Below are 27,907 nucleotides of genomic sequence, written 5' to 3'. Positions count from 1 at the left end.
AATGTATGCTCTCTTACCTTCCTTTCCACTCATCTCACCTGTGTGCAATTTGTTGCTCTAGCCCACTGCATCTGTGACACACACACACACACACACACACACACACACACACACACATCTTTAACTTTCAGGGCCCAAAGGAGTCAGGCACCTGGATGTCTGAATGGAAGGGAAAAGGATGATACCTGAGGTTTGATTTGTCCTTTGAGTACCACAATTGCCATACTTTCTACCTCAGTCCTCTAAGTTGAAATCCCAGGGAAGTTTCCCCTCCTAGTGGATACCCTTGTAGACTACAGAATACACCTACTTGTTTCTAAAGAGAGAGGCCATCAGAGTGGTTTAGAATGAGTGCTGGCATAGTGAGACCTGGGTTGAATCCTGGCTCTTTTACTATTTGTGAAGCTCTGGACAAAAGTCAGTCCAATGACTACAACAGTCAAATTGGGATAATATTAGGTTTCATATCAGAAAGTTTAAATAGGACAACATCCTGGTGCTTTAAAAAAATAAGCATTAACTGTTTCTTATTAGAGGATCTGCTGGCTCAAGTGTCTCTGAGATGCTCTTAAAGAACCCCCTCACAAGTGGCAGCAAGGTGCACCAATAAGCAGTTTCTGGGTGGGGGTGGTAACTGGGACCAGGAACTGCAGGGTCCTCAGCCCCTGTGTGTGTTTCCACTATTCAGCATCAACAGCATGAGTTCTCCCAGGACTGAGAATTTTGGGATGACCTAAAAGATGAATCTAGGAACAGATATAGAAAATGATCATTACCCACCCTACCATGATTACAAACGCTGACTAAAGGGCGAGGCATGGACTGAAATGATACCACAAAAGAAATAGAAGACACAAGTGTACAATAGTTACATGTTCATGTTCAGGACAAGAGGGACTTTCTGGCCCCACCCAAGCCCTTTTCCAGGACTTGTAAAAAGCCAGGGATAGAAAACCCACTGTGTACACACAACAGCTTGGATGACTGGAGCTGAATAGCCTTTTCTGGGTGATCTAGAGAACAAGACCAAAATACACACCTTCACTAGCTCAAAGATGAAGAAATATAACTATTAAAATTTCAAGGGTTTGAGTGAAGCATCGTGTTTACTGTTTTTCTCTCACAAGGGTAGCAGTTGGTGCTCAACATGTATAAACAGGAGCCAAGGGAAGGAACCAGCAGAAGGAGTAAAATATCCTAGATCATATGCAGTCCCGCCACCTTGGTCCCTTCTCAATCAGTAGATTTCAAATAGGGGCTCATCCATTGCCCTGAGAACAACTCAAAGAACCTCCAAAATCTCGATGCGGAACCAGCCGTTGTCCACCAGGGGTGCTGGGGTGGAGGGAGTTTCTTCCACGCTTATCACGATCTTTACTTCTTCCTTCCAAGTCCAGAATCGCAGGCAATGGAAATTAGGCCACCGCAGGAGCAGAGGCAAAGAAAGTCTCCCTTCCCCAACCCTCCTCGGCCCGGAAAAAGGGCGGCTGGATAAGATGAGGCAATCCATCAATAGGCAAAGCCTGAGTTTCCTTCCAGAGCGCTGCCGCGGCAGAGCGGGACGCTGAGGCCCGGCGGACGGGCGGGCGGCCGGCGCGGGCGCGGCGCGTACCCGGCGTGCTCCTCCGTGCGCCCGGGCGGCGCGGCCGTGGCCGGCGCTCCTGCAGAGGGAGCTGTGCGCCAGACCTGGCGCCCGCACGGCGAGTTCTCTCCCTCTTGCCGCCGTTTAGGCCCGCCCGGCGGGGAGGGGCTCCCGGCCTCGCCGACAGCTGCTTCCTGCTAGGCTCACATCCTCGCACCGCGCCGCCAGTGTGGTCGAGAGCGCGCTGTCCCAGAGCCGTCCGTCCGCCGCCACCGCCCGGCCGCTGCCCCGCGCCCCTGAGTCGCCCCGCGGCCAGCCCAGCCCTCTCGCGTCCGCTCCGGGAACCCGCGCCCTCCACGTATTCCTGCCCGTCCCCGGCCATGCTGTCCTTCCAGTACCCCGACGTGTACCGCGACGAGACCGTGGTGAGTACCCCTGCGGAGTCCACCGGGCTCCGGACCGCCGGTGCCCGCCCCGCCTGGCCGACCGCCGCTGCGGCTCATCTCCCTGCAGCCCCTAGCCCCTGCGTCCCTCCCCTCCCCCTCGGCCTTTGTTTGCAAGAAGCGGGCCGGGGGCGCGGGGGCCCGGCTGGCGGTCGCTGATGGTCTGCTGGCGGTCTGCTGGCGGCCGAGTCCGTGGTCAGCACCGCTTCCTAAAATCAATGGGGTCAAGGGCAGACGCCCGGATAGGAAGGGGCGCCTTAAGGGACTAGGAAGACAGAAGGTGTCATTGCTTTTTGACTAGAGAAGCCTCTTAAATATGGTGGTAGGAGAAAGTGTATGCCGGTGTGTGCATGTGTGTTCGTGTGAGATGATGTAAGATTTAAAAACAGAAGCAAACTTTTTAAACTTAGAATTTTGAAGTCCTTGGAGTTGAAGCTCATTCATTCTGTTTTAAGTCTGCCCAGTCCTGAGCGGAGTGCTGGGCGTTGGTTGCCGGGGGCGCAAAGACCCAGACAGAGTCAGGGAAAGAAAAGCAGGGACCCGCTATTGTCACAGGGCTGGTGTAAGTTTTCTTACACAAGACAGGGAGTTGAGGGGTCATGGGGGATGGCCTTTTTCAAAGTAAGTTTAGCCTAGCGGGAGTTAGTCATTTACCTAAGCTGCAGAAGAATTCGAGGTAATTATTGAGATCCAGGGAGTGAAATTCTGAGCAGACACCTCTATTCTGGTGTAAAATTAGTTTGGCATTTTAAGAGCTGGATTGAATCCAGACATTGTGGTCATGATTCTTGTACGGATAGCCAAATTTCTCAGATCACTTAAAATAGAATTAGAAAAATATTTTTGTATGATACACTTCTCATTTTTTTTTTTTTTTGTTCTGTTTACTTTGACCTGATTTGTGCCAGAAATTTTGTACTCTAAAGCACATCTCACATTGGGGTAAAAGGTGCCAAGGCATTAAAGGACATATTGTTGTAAGTGAAGACTTCCAAGTGTATCTCATTCCCACTGGCCAGCTGGGAACCAAGTCTGTTCAGCTGTTCACTTAGTAAATTTACCCTAACAGCCCAAGAAGTTCTTTCCCTGAGTCCCAAAGGTTTGTTTCCTTTGTATATGGGAGTAAAACCATACTGCTAGAATGGGAAAGAGGACAGATTCCTAATTCTGTTTTTTTCACTCACTAGCTAGGTGACTTTTGTCAGATATACCTGTTATAGGCTTTTTTTTTCCCACATATATGGACTATTAAGACTCACCTTAGGGCTTACTTGTTTCTGCAGTAATACAATTTTAGGTTTGTTTTGTTTTTTAGGGTGGTTGCGTCTTGCTTAGTTCTTCATTATTCTGTGTAGCAAAATCCTATAATTGGTTTTTCTGTGTTCAACAGTTTCTGAAAGGGTTAAGTAGGGATTTTATAAGAACATTTAAAAGATTACAAACAACTTGGAAGGTTATACTCTGAATTTTAATATTCTCTATAGTTTCTTCTCACCAAAGAATTCTTGATAACTAAGTCTAGTGGCCAAGGGAACACAGCTGGGGTCCAGCCTAGATCCTCTTCTGTTGCTCACTTAGTGTACTTACACTATCCCTGGCAGCCTGCATGGGCTGCCTTTTTCCTGAATCAGGGTTCTAGTCACTAAGCCCTAGGATTGACTTATGCATTTGATTTGGAACATGGGTTCGTTTCTCACCAGCACTAGAGATGGCTATAGCTCTCTTTCTCACTTGAGCATCTTTCAGCCACATGCTTAGCAGTTTCCTGCTGAACTATGGATTAGAGCATGGAACGCTTTTGGTGGATTTCTGCCTTCTTGGGTAAAAATTTGGAAACCATGACACTTCCTGTGCAGTTCTGTGACCTTTTTCCATCAGTGTTTCTGTCAGGATATTCAGTCTTGCTCACAACATGATGGAAGAGTACTGGAAGGAGAACACAAAAGAGAATAGAGCTGATTTCCATCAGGAGGAGGAAATAATAGGTGAATTGAGATTGGGAGTTAACCAGTTGGATAGGGAGGAAGGACATTCCTGAAGTTGAGACTAAAATATAGTTATGGAGGCCTGGTTGGTTGTAGAATTGCATTTGTTTGTAGTATTAGGAAGGCCATTGTGACTAGGCCATTCATTTATGGGTAAGCTTGAATGAGGCTGGGAAGAGGAGCAGGACCAGGTTTAATGGGTCCTTCCAGCTGAGTGTGTCTATATTTTATCCTGAAAGCAGTGGGCAAGCTGTTGTTCAGTATAGATAAAACATGGAACAGGGTTACCTAACACAGTGCCTTCTTAGGCCTCTGTTTTAAAACCTCTTGAGGAGGTGAGGAATGGTTTGCAAACTTACAATCAGATGGAAGAACCAGACATATTATATGATTTGCATTCAAGGAATGTGTCTATGAGACCACCCCAATTGTAGGGTATGGTCTTATAAAAGAAAAAAAAAAAAAAAACTAGGGTGGTATGTGGGCCACAGCTTCTGGAATTGACTGTGGGATCTCGCTGAAAATCAATTTCTTGTCCTCGTTAAAATGTCTTTTCAATGACCAACCTCAGTCTGCTTTAGATGACAGAGCCAGGTCTGGGAAGATATGGCTGTTTCTTTAGTGGTAGATGCCATTCAGTAGATAGCTTGGTATACCATACACAGGATTCTGATTCCCAGTCTAGCTGTGCACCTGCCTTTTCCCACCACGCCCTGCTCATTTGCTGAGTGATACAGCAGGATCTTAGATCCATAGGCTTTGTCGTTAGTTGTGGGTGGGTTGCAGTCCTACTGCTTGTTAACCCTCAGACCTTTGTTAATTGCTTTAGTTCTCTCCAGCTTCAGGTTCCTCATCTGGCAAATGACTTCACAGTGAGGATCAAATGAAGTAATGTGGGTGAAATCTATGGCACAAATTTAACTCATAATCTCCAATATAAACAGTAAATCTGTTGGCCTTCACTCTTTTTTTTTTTTTTTTTAAAGAGAGAGTGAGAGAGGGGAGAGAGAGAGAGAGAGAATTTTTAATATTTATTTTTTAGTTCTCGGCGGACACAACATCTTTGTTGGTATGTGGTGCTGAGGATTGAACCTGGGTCGCACGCTCGCCTGGCGCTACCGCTTGAGCCACATCCCCAGCCCCTGGCCTTCACTCTTATTAACCTCTCTGAATTGCATTTCATAATCTGTGAAATAAGAATGTCCACAACCCTCTTCCAGAGTTGTGGATATTCAGTAAATATTTATTACTTTGAGTCTAGCATTTGGCAATCAGTACCTTCTCTTAGTCATATAGTTAACATGATTTCTAGTTAATCTTTTCTACCTTTTTTTGTAAAAAGTTAAGTTCCTGGGTATGCCTTAGGACATTTTTTTAGTATCTGATCTCTACCTGATCTTAATCTTAATCCCAGGTCTGGCACAGATCTTGCATACTGGGTTGGAGATCCTTTACAACTTTCAAAAATTTTTTTGATTTCATATTGCCAAGGAAAAGAGAATTGTTATTTTAAGCCTGTTTTATAACCAAGGTGTGTAAAATATAAGACTTGCAGATGAGATGAAAAGCTTTCATTCAGTGGTGACAGCTAAACTCCAAAGAGGTAAAATTGAAAATTGGTAATTTTATGAAGACCCATCAGGAGAGATTTTAGTCAGGTTTTACATTCCTTGCTCTTGACAGTCAGTTGTATAGTGAGAATAGTTCCAGCATGTTCTGCTTCATCTATCCCTTTCCTCGGGAGTTCTCTCACCTGCATTAGTTAGACAGATGCAGAAAGCCTGGTGCTGTAGGCCATGGAGGTTGTTCTCACCTGGCAGTGGTTATGCTGGAACTTTAACCAGGGCGAAAAATGGGATTCAGATGTTACTTTTCTAGGATACTTTGCTAGAAGGAGTGATCCTTACCTTTTGATATTTTCAAACAAAGCAAGAGATATTAAAAACTCAATCCAAGACAGAGGTAACCTTGCCAATAACCTTGTGCAGAAAGCCTTGACTGGAAGACTCGCATTGGTTACGGGCTTGATTGGAAAGACTTGTCATTGTGGCTTCAGTGGATTGGATTAATCTTGATAGTTTGAGGGGGAGAGGTTTCCTTTTGAATAAGTTCTTTAGGCATCATGATCTGGAGAGTGGTGACAAATTGGCCCAGTTGTTCCTTCCAGCTCCCTTAACTAATCCCTGAGGCCAGGCCCTGGAATTTGTGCAGTCAGAAGCTTCCCAGATGGGATGGCTCCCCTCTGGCAGGCTCTACTTATGCAAAGCAGCCCCTCACCCCACCTTGGTAGTGGGGATGGAGTTCAGTGGCACTCTACTGCTGAGCTACATCTGCAGGCCTTTATATTTTGAGACAGGTTGTCTAAATGGCCTTGAATTTGTAATCCTCCTGCTTTAGCATTCTGAGTTCCTAGATTTACAGGCCATACTGCCACGCCCAGCTTACCCAAAGCAATTTTATTTCTTCATATACCAGGATAGTTTAAATGGTTATGCTTTCATGTCTTGCTGTAAGTGAACAAAGGCATTTTGTAATAGTGTATAACAAGAAGAAGGGCTTCAGTTTAAAAAGTCTTCATTGCACGTAAACCACCTTTTTTAGCCGGTGACAATCATTCTGCCACGTATTAGTGACTTCCTTTTTGGCACTTGAGACTTAAAAACAAAACTGACCATATGCTGTATTGTAGGGAGACTTTCTGATCACAGGCAACGCTTAGCAGGAGCAGGAAAACAAGCACGTGTGGTGGCTCCTTCTCAGAGTGCCCTCCTCATGTGCCCACAGTATTGTGTCCTGTGCTTTGCCCCTGACTGCACATTTTCGAGTTTCTTTAGCACAGCAGCAGGCCTTTGTTTTGTGTTGTTCAGACAGAGCAGTTTCCCATTCTGACCTTTCATCTTTCTTCCCTCTGCAGCTAAAATGTTCTTTTCACAAAGAGTGGCTTGACACCTTTGAGAACCTGCCAATTTTGGTTCATGTGGTAATTTGGACAGACATGTTGCCAGTGAGCCAATTAGTTAGTATTTTTTGTCCCTTTCCTATTTCTCCATCACATTGAGAAAATACTAATTTTAATTGGGTTTAGGCCCTAATTATCTAACAGCTCCATATTGTCTTTTGCAGGTACAGGACTATCATGGGCATAAAATTTGTGACCCTTATGCTTGGCTTGAAGACCCAGACAGCGAACAAACCAAGGTAATTTCGGCTCATAATTAAAGATAGGCAGGCTTAGTAGTCAGCCTAGACTGCAGTTGTCAGTCTTTCTAGCCTCTCTCTCCTGTCTGTTTTTTCTGCCACAGGATGGTGTGTATGCCTAGTGGTACTACCACTTTTTGTCAGATGATTCATGGGGAAAATGACCAAAGTTTGTATAGTCCTCAGGGGAAAGTCAAGTAACTTATTAGTTTGTCATGACACTAATGAACCAAGTATTTGAAATGAAAGGATTAGGAAGGAAGGAAGGAAATGGATTTTCACTGAAGAAAGATGATCTGAAGAAAAAATTGCCTAATGCATTTTTTTTCCCCTAAGGAGAGAAAGTCTTACATATTGAACAAATGCTGTTTTGCAAGCTGAATGCTGAGCTTAGGCTACCTTTTGATTTTAACACAACAAACAAGAACTAAATTAAAATATAAGAACATTCTTATATTTTATGAAGGTAATGTGGTGGAGGGGAGAATTTCTCTTTTTTTTGTTATAAAAACAATGCATTCTGTTCTTTTGGAGAAAAGCATATTATTCCAAGGAATCATCTAAAATTTCATTTCATTAACAAAGCTGCCCCTAATTGCTATGTCCTCTGGATAGTTTTCCTGTCTTTGAATGAAGTTCATTATTTATACATACTTTAAGTGGTTAATTAAGCTTGCTTGCGAGGAGGACTGGTGTTTCTCAAATTCACCTCAAGATCTTGGACTCTTATTTTTGACCATAGTACATATTAACTCAGTGCATGAGAACATGTGTACTATTTCTGATGCACTCACCATTCCAGAAGTTGGAACTTGTTTACAGTCCCAGAATACATTAAAAAAAAAAAAAAAAAAAAAAAAAAGATAAAAAGAAAAATGTCAAAGCTCTCTGGGCAATTTCCAGACCAGTCTCCAAAACCCTGTTCCTTAGCTCCTCCTCATCATGTGGGCCTTTGCCATCACACATACTAATGTTTCCTGAAGAACTGAGGTCATATTCCCAGGTTCAGATTCACAAAGCCATTTGGATTTTCCAGAAAGCATCCTCTCCTGATGTGTGCCTGGTTAATGGAATCAGGACCTCCCTGCTTTGACAAGGAAAGGCGTGTGTGAGAGAGGGGTGCCAGGCAGGGACATGGTGATGGATGGCAGAGGAGAAAGTGGAGGCAGGAGGAGGTCACTCTTACTGGAGTAAAGCCCTTGGCCATCTCTCCCTTCTTTCTTCTATGCCACCCTGGCTTGCCTGCTTTCCTTTCTACCATCCTCACCTTTCTTTGCAACTGGAGTCTCTTCTCCTTGCTTTTCTATGGAAGCCCTGACAGCTTTCCTTATCCTTTATTCCTGAAGTCAGCATACTACCATCTCCAGATTTTCTAATGGTCGTTACTTTATTCTATAACCATACATTCTCTTCCTTTTCTAATTCCTTCAAGAAAGACAGAGGTCTTGTGGGTAAGAGTGGTTGACATTTGTGTTTTCATTTTTCTTCAAAGAGGCCTTGGGTTTTAGGTGAATGGGTAGAAATTCCAAGGTGAGAAACAGATGAGTGTCTTTGGGAGTAGGGAAGGCTCTGGCTCTGCAGTTAAGACCAGGGGTAGAGGTAAACAGGTGTGGGTTGTTGCCTCAACTGTCACCTACAGGTGACCTTGACCACCTGCATGGGACTAAGCTGAGACCAAGGGATTGAGGCTGGGAGTGGAGAGTTGCAGGCAGTTGTGTAACTGTAATAGATAGAAAGTACCAGGGAAGAACATGAACTTCCCAAGTATCCCTGGTAGACCTGTCCCCAAGGACATGATGATATCTTTGCCTGAAGCCTGAGGTACACTCTGGAGTTTGCCAGCCTTTTTTAGTGATTGATCAATTCAGCCACAGCGGACTTTGTTCTTCATTGAAGATGTACACTTTGGTGTTCCTTAGTTGGTAGTGGCTGGTCCCATGGATGACAAGCTACTTAACTAATGCCAAGCTTCCAGTTAGTGGATGAAGCTACTCATCAGTGAACTCATTAATGTCAAGCTTCCAATTAGCAAGCTTGCAGTCAGCCCTTGATAGAAGGTAATGACATTGAAGTATATACTATTATTTTTGTGGTATACATTTATAGGATGCTTACTGTGTGCCAGATAATTTCTCGAGAGTTTTATGCACCCCGTCTCATTTAATTCTCTAACTCTTGTGTAGATCTTTTTATTTTTTCCATTTTACGGATGCAGAAATTGAGGTACTAAGTGATTGAGTTGCCCATAGTCACTTATCTAGTGTGTTCCTAGATAGCTCAGGTGATTATCAAGTTTGTGTTAAATTCAAAGTAGGGGGACTTGAGGCTATAATAGCTTGGGATGCAGTCTGTAGGACTTTATTCATGTCCATGCTTGCCATGGGACTTTGTGAGCTTTTATGCCCAGACCCTGGACCATCCCCCATACCCACAGTAACCTGTGTGACAGCATGCCATAGGTGTCAGGGTGGGCAGCCCATGCCATCTCACTGCCTGTTAAATATACACCTCTCTTACTCCTCTAAACAGGCTTGTTATTGATGTGGGCTAGTGTGTCATTTGGAGTTGAAAGGGTTAAATTTTGTTCTCAGATCCAAAGGATAGTAGGGTGTATTTTTCTTTTTTTTTTTTTTTTTTTTTTTTTTTGTGGTGAGGTGGTAGGGAGTGAACCCAGCCTCCTCTCCCCCACCCCCCCATGCTAAGCAGGGGTCTATCTGAACAACACCCTCAGTCCCCATGGTGTGTTTTTTTAATGAACAGAAAAGCAGCAGGAACATTTTCTGCTGGTGGTCATAAGCATACCCACAGGGTGCATTGGCCATGCCTTGGTGTGAAGAGAATGTTAACATCACCTCCAAAACAAAGAAAAGGCTGCTTGTTACATTTTTCAATAAAAACCTGTCAGAAGTGGGAAACATTTGTAGCATTTCAGATCTCAGTATAAAACAGCTATCAGTCGATCTTTGATTCAATCGTGTATTTAGTCTAGGTTACCTAATTTTGACAGTGCCTGGCATGTAAGGCTTTATTCTTTATAAAAGAATCTTGGGACAAACTGGTATCTTGGAATATTTTTTAAAAACAGGGATAGTGATAGGAGGGGGCTGAATCTGGGTGAATCCTTTCTAGCTGCCGGTGCCCGTATAACCCTGTTTTGTAGCAGATATTTCAGATTGCAAATCGCAAACCACTCGATTGATTCTATGAAGCAGATTCAACTCTGACAGGAAAACTTAACAGAAATGTTTTTAAAGAGGAAACAGTAGACCAGTACTGCCTAACAGATAGATAATGCGTATGTAATTTAATTTATTGTAACCACATGTAAAAAGTAAGGAATGAAATTAGTTTTATTTTGTGCAGTATATCCAAATCATTCCTCTTTTTTTGCCAATGTTGGGGCTTGACCCCAGGCCCTTGTGTGTACTAGGCAAGTGCTGTACCACCAAACTACATTCCCAGCCCTCCGAATTATTCCTACATGTAATCAGTATAAAATATTATTAAGATGTTTTTACAATCTTTTTTTAAAAACTGATTTTTTAGATTCCACTGTGTAATTGACACATCGCATCATTTCAGCCATATTTCAGTGCTCAGGAGCCACAGGGGGCTAGTGCCTACCATATTGGACAATGAAGACATTCACTTCTTTTTGTAAGAGTATGTGTAAAACATATAAATAAAAATGAGCAGATTAAAAACCATCAGTTTTTGTCACAGGAATTCAAGAGCAATTTAATATTAATATAAATAGAAAATTGTATAAAGCTTTATAATTATACTAATTGATATTAAAAAAACTTAAAATTCTGGGGCTGGGGATGTGGCTCAAGCGGTAGTGCGCTCGCCTGGCATGTGTGCGGCGCGGATTTGATCCCCAGCACCACATACAAAAAAAACAAAGATGTTGTGTCCGCCGATAACTAAAAAAAAAAATAAATATTAAAATTCTCTCTCTCTCCCCCTCTCTCACTCTCTCTTTAAAAAAAAAAACAACTTAAAATTCAAAGCTAAAAGTGGGATTCAACTGCTTGAACAAGATTACACTAAGGTAGAATGTTCTCTGTCGTTATTTTTATATGTCCTGCCATGCTTTAACCAATGAAATAAAACATGAATCAAAATATGGTGGAAGAGAAAACAACATTATCATTAATTGCAGATTATATATTCATGCATTGGGAAAACCTAAGGGAAATAACTGAAAATTTATGAAAATTAGTTCAATAAAGCAACTCTGTACAAAGTAAACATAAAATCGGTAGTACATACCATCAATAATGAAAAAAGAATCCATTTGATAATAACAAAAAGCAAATATGGATAACAAAAAGCAAATACCTGAGGATAAAAAGGAGAGCAAGCCTACTGGGACGGTAGTAATGTCACTGTCAGGAAAGGGAAGTTCTGGGGCTGTGGATGAAGGTCAGTGGTAGAGCATTTGCCCTGCATGCCCAAGGCTGTAGATTTGTTTCCCAGCATTAAAGAAAACAAACAAGTAACAAAACAAAAATAGAGAAATTGTTGGGGAGATCTGGAAAAGGGCAAGTTTGTGGCTTCATTGGTTATAGGGAAAAACCGAAATAATCATTTCCCAATGAGGGAAGTGATTGCACATAATAGAATATATTTTCTTAATGAGCTGGTATGAATTTATTAACTCACTGAGCTATCGAGATTGCCCAGTAACATGAAAAAGTGGCTATGATAGAACACTGAGAGAAGGATGCAAGGTCACAGTGCTCCAAATGACTATGACTTAAAATACCTTTGTGAAAACTATTCTAGGAGACTCTGTAGGAAATACAAACCAAAATCAAAAGTAAGATAAAGGCAAAACTCAGGCTTCAAACCTTTTTAGACATTGAAGTGTGCTATGCTCTTGAAATGTATAAACCATAGTGAAATCTCAGTGGTATGAATGGGACATCAGGTAACCATGGAAATTTTCAGTATGACGTGTGAGGGAGGCAGTTTGCAGCCATTACAGTGATTCAAAGCCAAGATGGGCAGGCTTCAAAGACCCATGCTTCCCATTCCATGGGCATTTCCAGCTTATCCTCTGCAGCTTCTAGAAGGTTGCAGCAGTTTTGGTGTACCCCAAAGTTTTTATAATTTGAGCCTACAGTCTAGTAATAAGAAGGATCCATTCCCTCCCTGTTGAGGGCCATTGCCCAGCCAGACTGCAGCACCTCCCATTTCGTCCCTCCACTGAAATTCATCTGCATATAGTTGACTTCCTAATCTTCACCTTCCTGATTTCCCTCTGGTATGTGTACTTACTTTTCATGGCAAACAAAACCACAAACTCCAAACCCCACACTTTGTCTGAGCCCTACTCAACTTTTTTCTCCCTCAGTTGGTCTCCTGGCCCCTTTGTGTATGCCCAGTTCAGGTCCTATTTTATCATGAGCCATCTTCATCTACCTCTCTCTCTTTCTGCTGCTAACAAGCCTCTCCCCGTGGCAACACCTTTACCTTTGTTACACTTCTTTGTAACATCTCCCATCAGTATACAGAAAGGTCCTCAACTCAGGAGGTTCTGTTAACAATTTTCGGCTTGACTGGTGTAAAGGCAGTGCTCATTCAATGGAAGTCATACTTGGAACTTTGAATGTTGATCTTTTCCTGAGCTAGCAATGTGCAGTATGATTGATCCTCTCCTGTAATACTGGCAGCAGCAGCAAGCCCTGGCCTCCAGCCAGCCACCAGGAGTAAAAGTGAATTTCTGAAATTCTACAATGTGTTGTGTTGCTACATGGTGCTGTATTTTATCCTTATGGGTTTCTCAGTACATAATGCTACTCCAGGTTGAGGAGCTTACGAAAACCATTCGCTCTGAGATCAGTGATGGCCCAGTTGCCAAGTCCTGTGACTTTCAAAAATCAGTATCATGTCCAGGGGGAGCTGGGCAGACTTGTATACTGGCAAGGGACCTGTCCTTCCCCTTGCCCTGCATTGTGGTCTTTGGAGTTTGTTCCCATTGCTTTCATCATCTGGGCAGAATCTTAGATCACTAGGGAAATATTGAATTAATATTTATTCTTCCTGGCCTCTTCACCCACATGCTACCAGGCAGTTCACATTACATATACCCTTTGCTCCCTTCCTGATAGTGATTAAATTCTTCCCCTTTCCTTCTCTGACTTGGCTTTGCAATCACAAAAGATCCATGGTCCAGATAGAGAAGCCATGGCGTCATAACCTTAGTCTCCCTATTCTACACTACGTTATTTTGGCTTTATCCTCTTAACTGAATATTCCAGGAGTTTACTGAGTAACTGAAGGAGATATATAGATAAAGGAGACATTCACACCTTACAAGGTATAGCCACCTTATTTATAATTAACTGTCAAGTCAAAATTTTACTGAGACTGTCCTGGGGCTGGGGAACACTAGTTAACCAAATGTAGACTATCAGCTGCTTATATCTGAAGACTAATTTTTCCACACTTGAGTACTACCCTGGACAAAATGAAAATAATGACAGTACATTTCCTTTGTGGATCCTGAGAGAACTCTTAACAGTAACAAACAACAGGAACAACAAAAGTTTTGTATATAGTCATTCCTTCTAAAACAATAAAATAAAATTTCCATTTGTTTCAGAGGGGATGAAAGGAAGACACACTTTAGATCTTATAGTACATTATATGCTCTCCCTTCCCATGAACAGTTAGAGGACTGAGCAGTTAGAGGCAGCCCTATATCTGCTGGGAAGGGACTCTTAGAAGCAGTCTTACAGGGTAGAAAACCTGGAAATTCCCTCTCCTCTTCCCTTGTACCAGAGCTGTTTCTTTAGCAGGAAAGATCTAGATCTTAAAGGATTTCTGATCATCTCAACCTATTGAAACATCCTAGCATTTCAATGTAGATATTTTATAATGTCACAGAGATCAGTGGAGAACAGAGTTTAGGGAGGTTAACCTGCCTTCCATGGTGCCCTTCCTCTGAAATCAGTTTTTTGTTTTTTGCTTGCTTTTGTGTTTGTTCTTTAAGTTTAACCCTGGGAGGGCTGTAGCAGGAGTTTGTGTTCCTCTCAGGTTTTAGTCTGGCCCAGATTCACCTGGATCTAGTGCTTTCCCTAGAGTGGGTGCAGAGCCAAACTCTGAAAGAATAATAGTATGGACCCATGTGAGCAGGGTTTCCTCTGTTGTTGCCTGTCCCTGTCAGGCCACAGCATTGTCAGACTGACCAAGAACAAGTAAGCAAGAAGCTCACTCCTGAAACTTTCAGTACCTTGAAGGCTAGTTAAATGTTTCTACGCCAGAAGGCAGCCGTGAAGGCTGAATATTGGAGCTGAAGGATATTGGGAATCACAAGTATGAAGAAACTCGTTTTGGTTAACTTTGTTCCTTGAAGACTTCAGACTGGGAATATCCTCTTTGTGGATCATTCCTCTATCCTGTGATGTCCAGTGCTTCTACGTGGAAGATGGAATATCTGTCATTTGGGACCAGAAGTCAGAAGACACACACTTTGGTCTTCTGTTTTCTTCTGTGGCCAGGAAGTTACCAAATGGGGATTCATTTTCTTTGTCTATTAATAAAATCATATATATTCACTTAGCTGCAAGGTGTAATGACACCCAAGTGAGAATGTTTGTAGAAGTCTTTTTCACATGCCAGTGAAGAGGGTGCTGTTTGGCACTGTTGCTTAAACCCTTTGGAATGCAGGTGGTCCGATTCTGCTCCCTTAGTTGTTTAGTTGGACTATTGAACTTCATAGCCTCATCTCTTTATTTCATCCAGAAACGCAGCCCAATTTTCCTTTTGAATTCTGTGTTTTTCACAAAAAAGATGCTTTCTTGGCATTAACTTTTGAATGGAGCTGTGACTTTTAAGTGTGGTTTCATTGTTCTGAGTGTAGTGATTAAACTAGGTAAAGACCACCTTAAAGCAATTTGATCAGATCTCTTTTAATTAGTACCTTGTGAATCCCACCCATAAAGCTAGCCTGCCAAACTCCCTTCCACCCATTCATTAATGTTTCACATAAGGACCTGGATTGAGACTTGCTACCATGTGTCATCTCTTCTTTAGTGCAGACAGGAAATGCTTTCAGCAAATATATTACCACACATTATCTCAATCTTCACGACTTCTTATGTCTCAAATGTCTCATTACTTCCCATGGGGATGTTTAGCCTCATTAGTCTATAAACATACTTCCCATAAGTCCACACTTGAAATATGTACTTAGGGTACAAATTCCTTTTAATTTTTGGCTGGGATAATTGTCAAAGGTATGAGGAAGTTGCTGATACTAGGTCATGCCTTTCTTCTAAGCACTAACTTTTCCTTTTCTTTTTCTACCTCCTTTCTTTTTGCTTTCTCTAACCGTGTTTTCAATGCAAGCAGTGGAGACCAATTCTGGCCAAGTTATGGAAATAGGGGGCTTATGACAAGGATATGAGGACAGTTGTAGGGATGGACTGAAGGCCAGGCTTGAGCAACTAGATCCTAGGGCAGGAATTCTCACTCCTCATCCAGTGCTCCTAATGCATTGATGATTTTCACTGATTCAATACCCTTTTTAAGTGACTGCATCCCCAGAGAGGAAGTCTTGATTGGCCAAACTCTGGATGTGTACATGTCCCTCCACACGGCATCAGTCAGAGGAGGTTTTTGTAGAAGCTCCTGGAGTGGCAGGAAAGCAGCCTGTCTCACTTAGACAGGAGGGAGCGTGGCTTCATCCTTTCTTTATATTTGCTCCATCCCCTCTTTTTCCCTTCCTCCCCTCGACCTTCTGTCATCAATTTACCCTCTGTTTCCTGTGCCAAGTATTAGGTTAAATGATGTGGATACACCGTCGAAAGACACAGATGTTGTGTGTGCCAGTGTAGAATTTACTTGCTACCCTGGGAGGACGAGAGGTTGCAGGTGGCCAAGCCAGAGGTGAGTGCCCAGAGGAACCGGGCTGCATCTTGAGTCGAGGCTAGGAATCTAGCCCCATTCATTTACTGTTATGGAAACCTCCATCATAGAAGAGCAGACCTAAGCCACGAATGAAATTGATACTACTGGTTACCAGTAACGAGTTCTGCTTCCTCACGTGTTGTTGTATAACACAAGAGAAGCACACCAAGGCAAACATATAAAGTAGGATTTATTTATAAAGGGGTAACATAGACTTCTCCTGGGAGGGAGAAGCGGGCCATAGCTAGTATCCTGGTATCCCAAAAAGTAAGCGCATTCTGCCTCTTTTATACATAGTTGATTTTCTTTGTTCTCCTGCTCTCTTCCTACTTATCTCTCCCTTCCTGCATGACTAGGGCCAGGTGGGATGACCAAAGATGAGAAGCAGACAGATGGGGGGGGGGGGCCAAATGGAGTGATCCAGGCAGGAAGGGGCCCCTGGGTACATTAATTAACAACTTTTATAACTTCCTGTAGGGAGGGATAATCCCTGGGACATATGACCTAAGCAATAGGTTGGAGCAGGGGCAGGTTATCTTGATAAGGGTGAAAGAAAAGCTGTGAAGGTGTTAATATTTCCATCCCTCTGTTACCCTTGCCTTTCTGCCTGTCTAATTCTGCCTTCAAAGTGCTTGAAGTACTTGCCATTAATATTTTCCCTGTGGGCAGTTACTCAGCTTTGGTATCAGTGATGTGGTTTTTCTGTAAGGAATGTTGACATGACATACAGTATCTAGGGGCTCGTGGTGTAGTTCAGTGGGAGAGCACTTGCATAGCAGGTTCAAGGCCCTTGGTTCCATCTCCAATAATGTAAAAGAAAAAAAAAACAACAAAAAGAATAGATAAAAGACAGACATACTTATCTTTGGGAAAACAGCTTACAGCTAAAGAAATAAGATAATTATGACTTCTTTGAACCCACTTTGTTTATTTAATTTTTTTAATATTTAGTTGCCTAAAATTCATTTTACTATCCCATTCTGTCATGTCTAATGGGAAAAAGTACACACTCAAAAAAATCATCTGGGGCACTCGTTAAAAACACAGGTGCCCAAGCTCTGCTTCTGGAGCATCTGATTTCAGTAGAGATCTGTATTCCCATCCTTGAGGTAGTTCTTTAGAAGTAGAAAGACAGGTTTGAATTATAGCTCCACAGTTTTACTGGATGTGAGGCCATGTTTTTAGCCTCTCCAAGCTTCAATTTTCTGGCCTATAATTTGGAGAAAACCACCTTACATAGTTGTGGTGAAAACTAAATAAGTGTTTTTGAACCATTCTTCAAAGCGACAGGCACACAATAAGTGCTTAATAAATGTTCACTGTTGCCTTAGCACCAATCATTAAATAGCATAGAAATTATCTGCTTCTGGAACCACTGAAAGACCTTGTTTTTACAGCGACCCAGGATAAGTCTTTTTATTAATCCTTAGGCTATTTTCCCCACTTTATTCATGGTTATTGCTCTGCTCAGATTTTCTTGTTGGATCACTTTTAGTCATTTGTGTTCCTTAGAAAATTATCCATCTTGTTGAAGTTTTCAACTTTACTGGCAGGGGTTATTCTCTTGAAATGACTTTACTCTCCCTGTCTGTGGTTACATTTCTTTGTCATTCCTAATTTCTGAGTATCTGTAACTTTTTTCCCCTTTTTGTGATTAGTTTAGCCAGACCTTTGGTACATCTAACTACAAACCTTTCTTTTAAAGAAGCAGCTCTATAACATAAAACTTATACTAATTTTCCTAGTTCATTAACTTTTTTTTTATTCCAAATACTTTTTGATTTGAATGTTTAGTTTAATTTCATTTTTTTTTAAATCTAATGGTAAATCCCTTTAGTGCAAATAACTTATTCTAGTTCCAGGTAGATAGTCTGCAGTCAAACTCCTCTGAGTTCCTCCTCCTCCAGGCCTGTTCCTGGTCATCCAGCCTCACATTGCTCAGCAAATTCATGGCCCCTGGGAGGGCTATTGTAACCAGGACTGTTGATGAACAGCATCTTAAACCCAGCTCAGTCTGGCTCCTATAAGAAGAAGAGCTGCGTAGCTCACAGAATTGGAGTCCAGGGTGAATGCATTTATGCTAGTCTGGACCAGGGTGCACATGGTATTTCTGGGAATCAGTCTCTTTGTCTCTTAGGTCCTCTGCTCATCTTTAATCATTTTGTTTTTAGCCACTTCTCCTATGTGATAAGGAAAGATGGGTCTTATCTCTAGGTTTCACACAGTCCTTAACAGCCCCATCTCTCCTAAGATGAGATGACTTCTATCTGCCAGTGTTCAGCTCTGCTCCTGAAAAAACCCTTTCTGATTGCTTTGCTAGGGTTCACAACTAGTTTATTGACTGTTGCTCGTAGAGGGAAATTGATGGGGGAAACACTGCTAATAAAAACAAACAGAGTTTACTTATATTGAAGAAAGTAGAAGGGAGTTAGCATAGAAAATAGTGGAATCTGTAATATCTGTGTTATGGAGGTGCCAGCTACAGGAACCCAGGATCCTTACTGAGAGTGCACAGTTGCATATGATAAGATCTGATGGAGAAAGAAAGTCAACTTCAGATTCTTTGAAGACATAACTGTCATTTTCAGAACCCAGTCCTTTTATTTGCGTAAAGAGCACCTCACCTGGGCCAGATGTTCCTCCTTGAGTACATTGTGTAGGTGGCATATCTAGACAAGCACACTCAGTTTCTCAGGCCTGGTCCTGTGCATTCCCAAAGTAACTGCTGTGGGACTAGAACAGGTGGGCTCCTCTGGAGTGTGTGCAAGTCATGCTAAGGACAGCTGCAGCTTTTTCCTGCAAGGATATCTTGGAGCCCAGGATCTGGGGCTGAGATGCTCTGATTGGCCCGCAAAGATCAGACACCCCTCTCTGACTCCAAAGTATCAGAAAGAAATAGATTTCTTTTGGCCACATCCCATGATCTTCAGTGTGTATTGTTTTTCCTATTTTCCAAGTATTCTTATTTTCCTTTGGACTTCCTCACTGATAACAGGATCATTCAAGAAAGGATGTGGATGTGTTTACTTTCTTCATAATCCATATGTAATTGAAGTTTGGGTTTGGATTTGAGGTGCAAATAGCTACTTTTCTTACCAGGTTTCTGCTCAGTAGAATCTCTGAGATAAATGGGATTAAAATTTTAGCTTTGATTTGTATTTCCTGGTAATGACTAGTATTGAAAACGAAGCTTTATCCTGGGGTTAAAATGAGCATCTCTGTTCCCATTGTCCATGGTTGATAATAACTAGCCCCAGTAAGGGAACAAGTTGGGAATGGGCTGAGAATGTAGAAAGAGCCCTCACTGGCCTTCTAGAAGGCCCCATCTGGCCTGTTGACCTTGTGTAGCTTAGCAGCTCCCTATTATGAGTTCTCCTTACCCGAGAGCAGGTGGTCCTAAAGGAGATGGGGCTGTCACTTTAAAGGACAAGTCAAAAGGATCTGGGCTCTCATGAATTGAATTAGATATTTCTCCTCAGGAATGAGGGGGGGCGTTTGTGGGCCAGGAAGAGAAAGGCACCTCACTTAGTTGAGGTTCATGGCAATGAGGTCACAGCTGTCCTGAACAAGCTTTTCTTCTTGGGGTTTAAGGTTTTTGTTCATGTTCAGTGAGTACTGGAAAAGAGAACGTTTTTTTTTTGGAAGAGAGGGGGTAGAGATTCCTCATATTACCCTTGGAAAGCACCTTTTCCCAATCTTCTGTAGTCTCAATTTATAGATGTGTTTCCTGGAAAGCAGAAGTATCTCTGTCTCTATTTGGCATGACCAACTTCCAGTCTTCTAGGTAACTTCTGTCCTCTTGGGCCTTAGTCCTCAGCTTTGGGTGAGCTTTGCCACTTCTTGCTATATGGGGATCCCTGCCCATGGAGAGTAGCTTCTGAATTTTGCTGAAGTGAGGGGGACTCAAGAGTGCTGCCCCCCTGGCCTCCTGGACACTCAGCCCGTCACCTAGGCTGGGATTCTTGCCAGGCTTTGCTGGGACACCAGCCACTTTCTCCAGAGCTCCTAATTCTTTAACTAGGTCCTCTGTATATCATTCTCATCCCTGGGTGTCTGCAGGGGATTGATTCCAGGACCACTCCTGGATACCAAAGCCCCAGATGCTCAAGTCCCTCATATGAAATGGTGTAATATTTGCATATAACCTACATATATTCTCCTATATACTTTAAATCGTCTCTAGGTTGATTATATACATAATACAGTGCTGCATCCATAGTTATTATACTGTATTGTTTCAGGAAAAGTGACAAGGGAAAAAAAGTTCATACATGTTTAGTAAGGAAACCATTTCCCCCCAAAATGCTTTTAATTCACAGTTGGTCAAATCTAGTGTGGGTGCAGAGTGCCAACTATACATGTAGCAGAAACTCCTCAAAGTTCACGGGGTGTAGATTATACCATGCCTGGTTTTTGTTGGTAGTTGGAAAGGGGAGGTTGACACATGAAAAGCAGGTCTCCCCACAGAAGTCCCTCCTGGTCACCTTGACCGCCTGCAGACCACACCACCCCCTGTCAACTCAACCCTCCTGGAGGTAGTTTCCCCTGCCTTTGTTCTCTTGCACTCTCATAGCATTTATCTTTATCCCTAATTCATCTTGTTAATCACCATGTGACATATCACATTGTTTTGTATAAATATTTAGTTAATGAGTCACTGTGAGCATCATGCTTATTCATTTACGTAAGAATTGTAAAAGAATAGGATGGTTTTATGTTTTTTCATGACCTGTATTATTTGTTTATCTATCTATCTATCTATTTTGGTGGCTTCCTAGGTATTGAACCCAGGACCTAGCACATACAAGACAAATGCTCTACTACCAAGCTACACCACCAGCTTGTTTTTTTTTTTTATTTATACTTCTGCTTAGAAAGGCAGTTAGAATGTACGAATTTAGATGTGGAGCAATCTGTAAGTGGGCCTACTTATGTCTCTATTGCCTAAGTGTGTATATATATGTGTGTGTGTACATATATGTATTCAATTAATAAGAAAAAAATTCTTATGTTTATATACAGTGTTCAACACATTGTTTTGCCCTATGTATACATTGTGGAATGGCTAAATCAAGGTATTTGCCATATACTATGCCTCACATGCTTATCATTTTTGTGGCAAGAACACTTTAAAATCAACTCTGTAAGCAGTTTTCAGGTGTGCAGTGTATTGTCATTAGCTATAGTCACCATAATGTACAGTAGATGGCTTGAACTTACATCTAATTGAAATTCCGTGTCCTTGGACCAGCATCTCCCCAGTAACTTCATCCCAACCTCTGGTTACTTCCATTTTACTTTTTCTGTGATCTTAACCCTTCTAGATGCCACATGTAAATGAAATCATGAGGTATTTGTTGTTCTGTGCCTGGCTTATCTCATCAGACTTGAGTATTTCGTGTGTTAAAGTGCAGTGTTTGTGGGGACAACTTGAAAACATTCTTTTTAAAGGCAGGAGGAGTAAAGGAATCTCCAACTCCCAGACTCACTCACCCTCTGCCAGGGAGCTTGCTTCTCCCGCCCCTTTAAATTGTGATAGGCCCATTTAACATGATTTCCACCCTTGTAACAAATTTTTATGTGCACAATACAGTATTAACTATGTGCACAATGTTGTACAGCAGATTTCTAGAATTGAAAACTGGTTTTTAAAATTATTTTCAATTTGTTTATCTTTACAGGGTATATTATGGCTATTCAATACCTGTATACAATGTGATCATCAAATCAGGGATAATAGGCATTTCCATCTCTTCTAACCATTAGTCATTTTTATGTGCTGGGAATTTTGTGCTCATCTAGTCATTGTGAAATATATCCTAGATTGTTTTGCCCCCAAATAGGAAGAACTGAAGGAGAACCAGTTGTGATTCCTTCACTCTGTGTTTTTGGTGTCCTTTATTGACCTTCTTTCTGTTCCCCTTCCAATTTACCTTTCCCTGTCTCTAGTGACCACTATTCAGTTTTCTTCTTTCACAATTTCTTCAAACAAGTGAGAAAAAAATATTTGTCCTTCTGTGCTCGACTTGTTTCACTTAACATAACAACCTCCAATTCTATCCATGTTGCTGCTAATGACAGGGTTTCGTGTATTTTTATGACTGAATAATATTCTAGTGTGTAAGTATCCATTCACCCACTGAAGATTATATGTTGATTCTGTATTTTGACTGTTGTGACTAGTGCTGCAGTAAACATGGGCATGCAAATCTCTCTTTTGTGTGATTTCATCCCTTTTGGATATATACCCAGTAGTGGGATTGCTGGATCATATGGTAGTTCTACTTTTAGTTTTTTGAGGAACTTCCATACTGTCATCCATAATAGCTGTATTGATTTTGCTTGGTTTTTAAGCCTTACAATAGTCAAATCAAATGAGATATGAATAGGATTTCTTAGTTTTGAGTAGTTACTCTTTGCTAGGAAAATGTGTTCCAGTTAGTCTCAATTATAAAATCTAAAATGTTAGTCTCCTTTAGAAGCTCAGCTCCATGCATCATAACTGGACTTTCATGTGTCAGTTATTATAATAAATCCTGATTTGTGACTGTGCATGATAAAACTCCTTGAAGACCAAAGATTCTGCATTTGCCTCACTGTGCTTCTTTATCACCATGTGATTCTTCCAGTATTTTTATTTCTTTTATCCTTATCCCTTTTGCCCAAATTTGTTCTAGTTTTTAGACCAAGAAGCCACACAGATCAAGAATTAATATATACATAAATGACAAGGTATTTTCCTGATTAAAGTATTAGAAATATTAGACATTCTTTGAAACTCTAAATTTATCAAAGCCTCTTTACAGAAAATGTGCTACCATCTTCATGAGAAAAATTTTCCCAAGTACGAAGATGTGTGTCATGATAGAACCTGAGACTTTTAGGAATTTGAACATTTTTTGATTTTGCATCTAGATACTTGACTTGGAAGAGTACAGACTTTAAGTACCACTCTACTTAAAGTAGTAGATGAACATTTGTGGATGGGAGGCCACAAAATTGGATGTATTAATCTTAAAATTATTTAATAGCATTATTAAGCCTGGTATTGTGTTTTATGAAAATATTATATGAGAAAAAGCAGTGGATCTGCTTTTAGGTAAGCTGGATTCCGTCATAGTATTTGTGATTATACTGTGATGTCAAAAAAGCAAAGCAAAATAGAGAAACCATTGAAGCACACAATTTTCCAAAGAAAATAGAAAAATGAACTGAGCATCCTATGACCTTTGCACCCGCCAAGGCCTAAGGGCAGCCTGAATGCAGTTCAGCATTAGAGTGTTGTCCTCAAGATTCCCCAGAGGAGAAGGTGAGACCAGTCAAGACCATCAGCCTGCTGGGGTCTCAGTGTGGGAACCTACTTAGCGTTCAGACTACTTACTTAGAATGTTCTGGAAAGCCTTTCTAGAAAGTAGACATCAAAACTGCAAACTGATGTGCACTGTGCACATTTTCTGTGTCTATTCCTATTACAATAGTTGTTCCTGCTCCTTCAAGAGGCCAGCTGTTCTACTTGGCCTCTCACCTGGACTGCCCCAGTCTCATAATTGGCCTTCCTGGTTCCACTTTTTGTTCCCCAGCCCCAGTCTCTTCTTCATCCAATGCAGGCTAATCTTTAAAAAAGATAAACATGGTTTTCCTTAAAGTCTCCTTAACCAGCCATGGCTTTTTTGCACTTTCGTCAAAGATGGAAGCTTCTTATCAGGCTATAAGGTGCAGCATCTTCCACCCTCAGCCAGCACCTCCTGTCTCCCTCCCTCCGTGCCCCTGATCTCACTTTTCATACTTGCCAACCTCCTCCCCCTGCCAGGGACCCTACACCTGTGGTTTCACCTTTCTGGGGCACTCTGTCCCACCTTGCATTGCTACTCAATCTTAGTTCTCAGACCTCAGTTCTAGACCCCTGCAGAAGGGCTTGCCTGCCCACCTGTTTAAGTAAGTGCCCGCCAAGATCTGCACAAAAGATTGGTTTGTCAGTTTCTAAACCATTGTGGATTGAGGTTGTAAAATATAACAAAGTGCTGCAACAATGTCACATTGCTACAAAGGTTCTCAGTACTCACCCTGGAATCTGTACTCATCTCATCATGAGCAGGCTGGTAGCCGACAGTTGAGGGACCAGTGCTGGGCTACACATGATGCTGTGAGTGGCAGTGTGGCCCCACTGATTCCCCTGCGTATATTCTCAGAATCAGCCACCCTCTGCAATCCTATGGCTTGGGTTTGCTCTCCCAGTAGAATGCGAGCTCTCATGGCAAAGATCTTGCCTTGGATTCATCACCTACCTCCCTCCACAATGCCAAGATCAGCACTACACACTAAGGTCTTTTTGAAATTTTTTATTGGTGCATTATAATCATAAAAAAATGGGACTCGTTATTCCATATTCATGTGTGCACATGATATAACAGTATAATTTGATCATTTTTGTTTCAAGTATTTCTCCTTTGCCTGTCCTTCCTCCTCACCCCTCTTCTTCTACTAATCTCCCTTTGATTTTCATGAGGCACACCCCCCAATCTTTCTTTTCCTTTTTCTTCTCTAGCTTCTACATATGAGAGAAAATATATGGCCCTTGACTTTCTCAAATTCCATCTATTTTCCTACAAATAACATAATTTCATTCTTCTATATGACCAGATAAAACTCCACTGTGTGTGTGTGTGTGTGTGTATCATATTTTCTTTATTCATTCCTCCATTGATAGACACCAAGTCTGGTTTCATAATTTGGCTATTGTGAATTGTGCTGCTGTAAACATGGGTATGCATGTATCACTGTAGTATGCTGACTTTAATTCTTTAGGATAAATACCAAGGAGTGATATAGCTGAGTCATATGGTGGTTCCATGCCTAGTCTTTTGAGGAACCTCCAAACAATCTCCACAGTGGTTATAATAATTTATAGTCCTACCAACAGTATGTTCCTTCCCCCCATCCCCCACCTCTTCTCTAGCATTTATTGTTTGTATTCTTCACGGCTGCCATTCTAAATGGAGTGAGGTGAATTATTGGTATAGTTTTGATTTGCTTTTCCCTAATTGCTAAAGACGTTGAACATTTTTTTTTCATATTTTTATTGGCCATTTATATTTCTTTTGAGAAGCATATATTTAATTCATTTGCCCATTTACTGGATTTTTTATCTTTTTGATGGTGAGTTTTTGAGTTCTTTATATAATCTTCTGTCAGAAGAGTAGCTAGCAAAGATTTTCCTCCCATTCTGTAGGTTTTCTTTTCACATTCTTAATTGTTTCCTTTGCTGTGAATAAAATTTTTAATTATTATCCATCTATTGAAGCTCAGCATTATTTTCTGAGCTTTCGGAATCCTATTGAGGAAGTTATAGCCCCTGCCTTTATGTTTGAATGCTGATCCAACATTTTCTTCTAGAAGTTGCAGTTTCTGGTTTAAGTCCTAGGTCTTTGCTCCATTTTGAGTTGACTTTTGTGCAGGGTGAAAGATAAGGGCCTAGTCTCATTCTTCTACACATTGATAACCAGTTTTCCCAGCACCATGTGTTACAGAGGCTGTCTTTTCTACAATGTATGTTTTAGGTGCCTTTGTTTAGGATCCGCCAACTGTAGACATCGGGTTTGTCCCATTGTCTTCTGTTCTGTACCATTGGTCTGTGTGCCTGTTTTTGTGCTAGTACCATGAAGGTTTTGTTACTATAGCTCTGGAGTATAACTTGAAGCCGGGTTTTGTGATGCCTCCATTGTTGCTTTTTTGGCTTTGAGTTGCTTTGGCTATTCTGGTCTTTTGTTTTTCCAAATGAATTTTAGGACTGTTTTTTTCTAATTTTGTGAAGCATGTAATTGGTATTTTGATGGGAATTGCATTGAGTTATATATTGCTTTTGGTAATATGGCCATTTTAACAATTTTAACCATATTCATTCTATCTATGAACATGGGAGATCTTTCCATCTTCTTTGTGTTCCAATTTCTTTCTTCAGTGTTCTTTAGTTTTCAGCGTAGATGTCTTTCACCTTCTTGGTTAGATTTATTCCTAGGTTTTATTTGTTTTTTGAGGCTAATGTGAATGGGATTATTTTCCCTGATTTCTTTCTGAGCAGGTTCATTATTTGTATATAGAGAAGCTATTGATTTTTATATGTTGATTTTGTAACCGGCTACTTTGCTGAGTTTGTTTCTTAGCTCTAGCAATCTTCAGGTGGAACTTTTTGAATCTTCTAAGTGTAGGATCATATCATCTGCAAATAGTGATGATTGGACTTCTTTCTTTCCTGTTTTTAGACCTTTTATTTTCTTCTCTTGCCTAATTACTCAGTCTAGAATATCTAATACTATATTGAATAGGAGTGGTGAGAGTGGACATTTTTATCTTGTTCCATATTTTAAAGGAAATACTTTCAGGTTTTCTCCATTCACTATGATGTTAACTTTGAGTTTGTCATATATGACCTTTATGATAAGTTCCTTCTATCCTTAGTTTTCTTCATGCATGCTAGGTTTTAGTTAAGTCCACATGGATGCCCCAGCTCCCTGATCTGCTTGTCCTGCCCAGCCCTGCCCAGCCCAGCCAACCCAGCCTAGTCGAGCCTAGCCTAGCCTAGCCCAAGTAGGAGGAAATCACAGGAGACCCAGGCTGCCCCTTTCTTCTCCCAGTGGATCTGCTTCATCCTCACATTCAACATCAGTCTCTGTTATTGTGACTGATATATAGCAATTCCAGCCTCAAAGATGTTGCTAACTCACTGCTTGACCTTGACCAGGGTCTTTTATACCACATGCTTCCATCTCCCTGTCTGTGAAGTAGGCAGGATACTTCCTTCCACCGTAAAATGAGATCATGCTCTTGGACGCACTTCGTGATCTTCAAACTGCTACTGCCACTGTGTGGCTTCTCAGATATGCATCAGTTTTGTAACTAAAAGCAAAAGCTATTTTCTTCCTTCACACTCTTTTTAGTGAGATGTAGTGGGGTCAGCAAACTCTTTATATACTGGGCCACATAGTAAATATTTTAGGCATTGTAATCCACAAGGTAACAGTGGGTCTCTGTTGGTCCCTCTGCCCCCTGTTCTTTAAAAATATCTTTTTTTAGTTCAAGGGCCTTAGGAAAACAGGCCAAGGCAGTTTGCCAAGTCTTCACAATAGACAGGTGAGAATATATTCTGTAGAACTCAACAAATTTCATTTTCTGCCTGATAAAAATTGTAACCCATAACAATTTTATTTTTCTTGAATTGGTCCTCTTGCAAAATTGTTGTTAATCACTATATTCATGCTTTACATTCTTTCTTTTTTCAAGTGCATTGTGAACATTAATGAAATTTAGAATAGCTTCTCAGCACAAAATGATTCTTTAGCTCAGGGTTGGTGGTTTGGGTAGGGGAACCCAAAGCACTTAAAAGAACATTCTGAGTTCAGATGGACCCTGAAAGCTTGATAATGTGTCCAGAATTGGACTGGTAATAATAAATCTGTGCCATATAAATACATTCTTAATTGTTTCCTGAAGTTTTTCCCTAATGATTTACTTATGTATAGATGTCTGATGAAACTTTCTGTTGAATTTAGAGCTGACACAGTTATTCTTATTTCTTACCAACAGCCAGACATGAATTATTGTGTGGCCAAGTTTTTATAGTACCATAAATATTCTAACTGCTTAGTTATAAATAGGGTGTGCTTGGATACAACTGATCTTTTTTAAACAGCCCCTTTCCCTGCCTTTGCTGCCAAGATCTCCTGAATGCTTCATGCCATCTCTTACCCTTCTTATAAACCATTGTCCATATTCTTATTCAA

At 41.3% G+C, this 27,907-nt stretch overlaps 1 protein-coding gene across 2 annotated transcripts in view; it reads left to right on the top strand.

Moving 5' to 3' along the window:
- Nucleotides 1-1,593: 1,593 nt before the first annotated feature.
- Nucleotides 1,594-27,907, top strand: part of PREP (prolyl endopeptidase) — a 119,185-nt gene continuing 92,871 nt past the window's right edge. The window contains exons 1-2 of one of the 2 annotated variants that reach the window (XM_081294370.1): nt 1,594-2,007; nt 7,134-7,208. In XM_081294370.1, the coding sequence (XP_081150496.1) occupies nt 1,963-2,007; nt 7,134-7,208 (120 nt within the window). In that variant the 5' untranslated portion in view covers nt 1,594-1,962. The remainder of the gene's footprint in view (nt 2,008-7,133; nt 7,209-27,907) is intronic. The other variant, XM_081294371.1, reaches the window with a different exon arrangement.

Source organism: Spermophilus citellus (genome assembly GCF_964194105.1).
Source record: "Spermophilus citellus genome assembly, chromosome: 5".
Classification (NCBI taxonomy): domain Eukaryota; kingdom Metazoa; phylum Chordata; class Mammalia; order Rodentia; family Sciuridae; genus Spermophilus; species Spermophilus citellus.
Note: the sequence above shows the minus strand (reverse complement) of the source record. Positions and strands in the feature narration are given on the sequence as shown.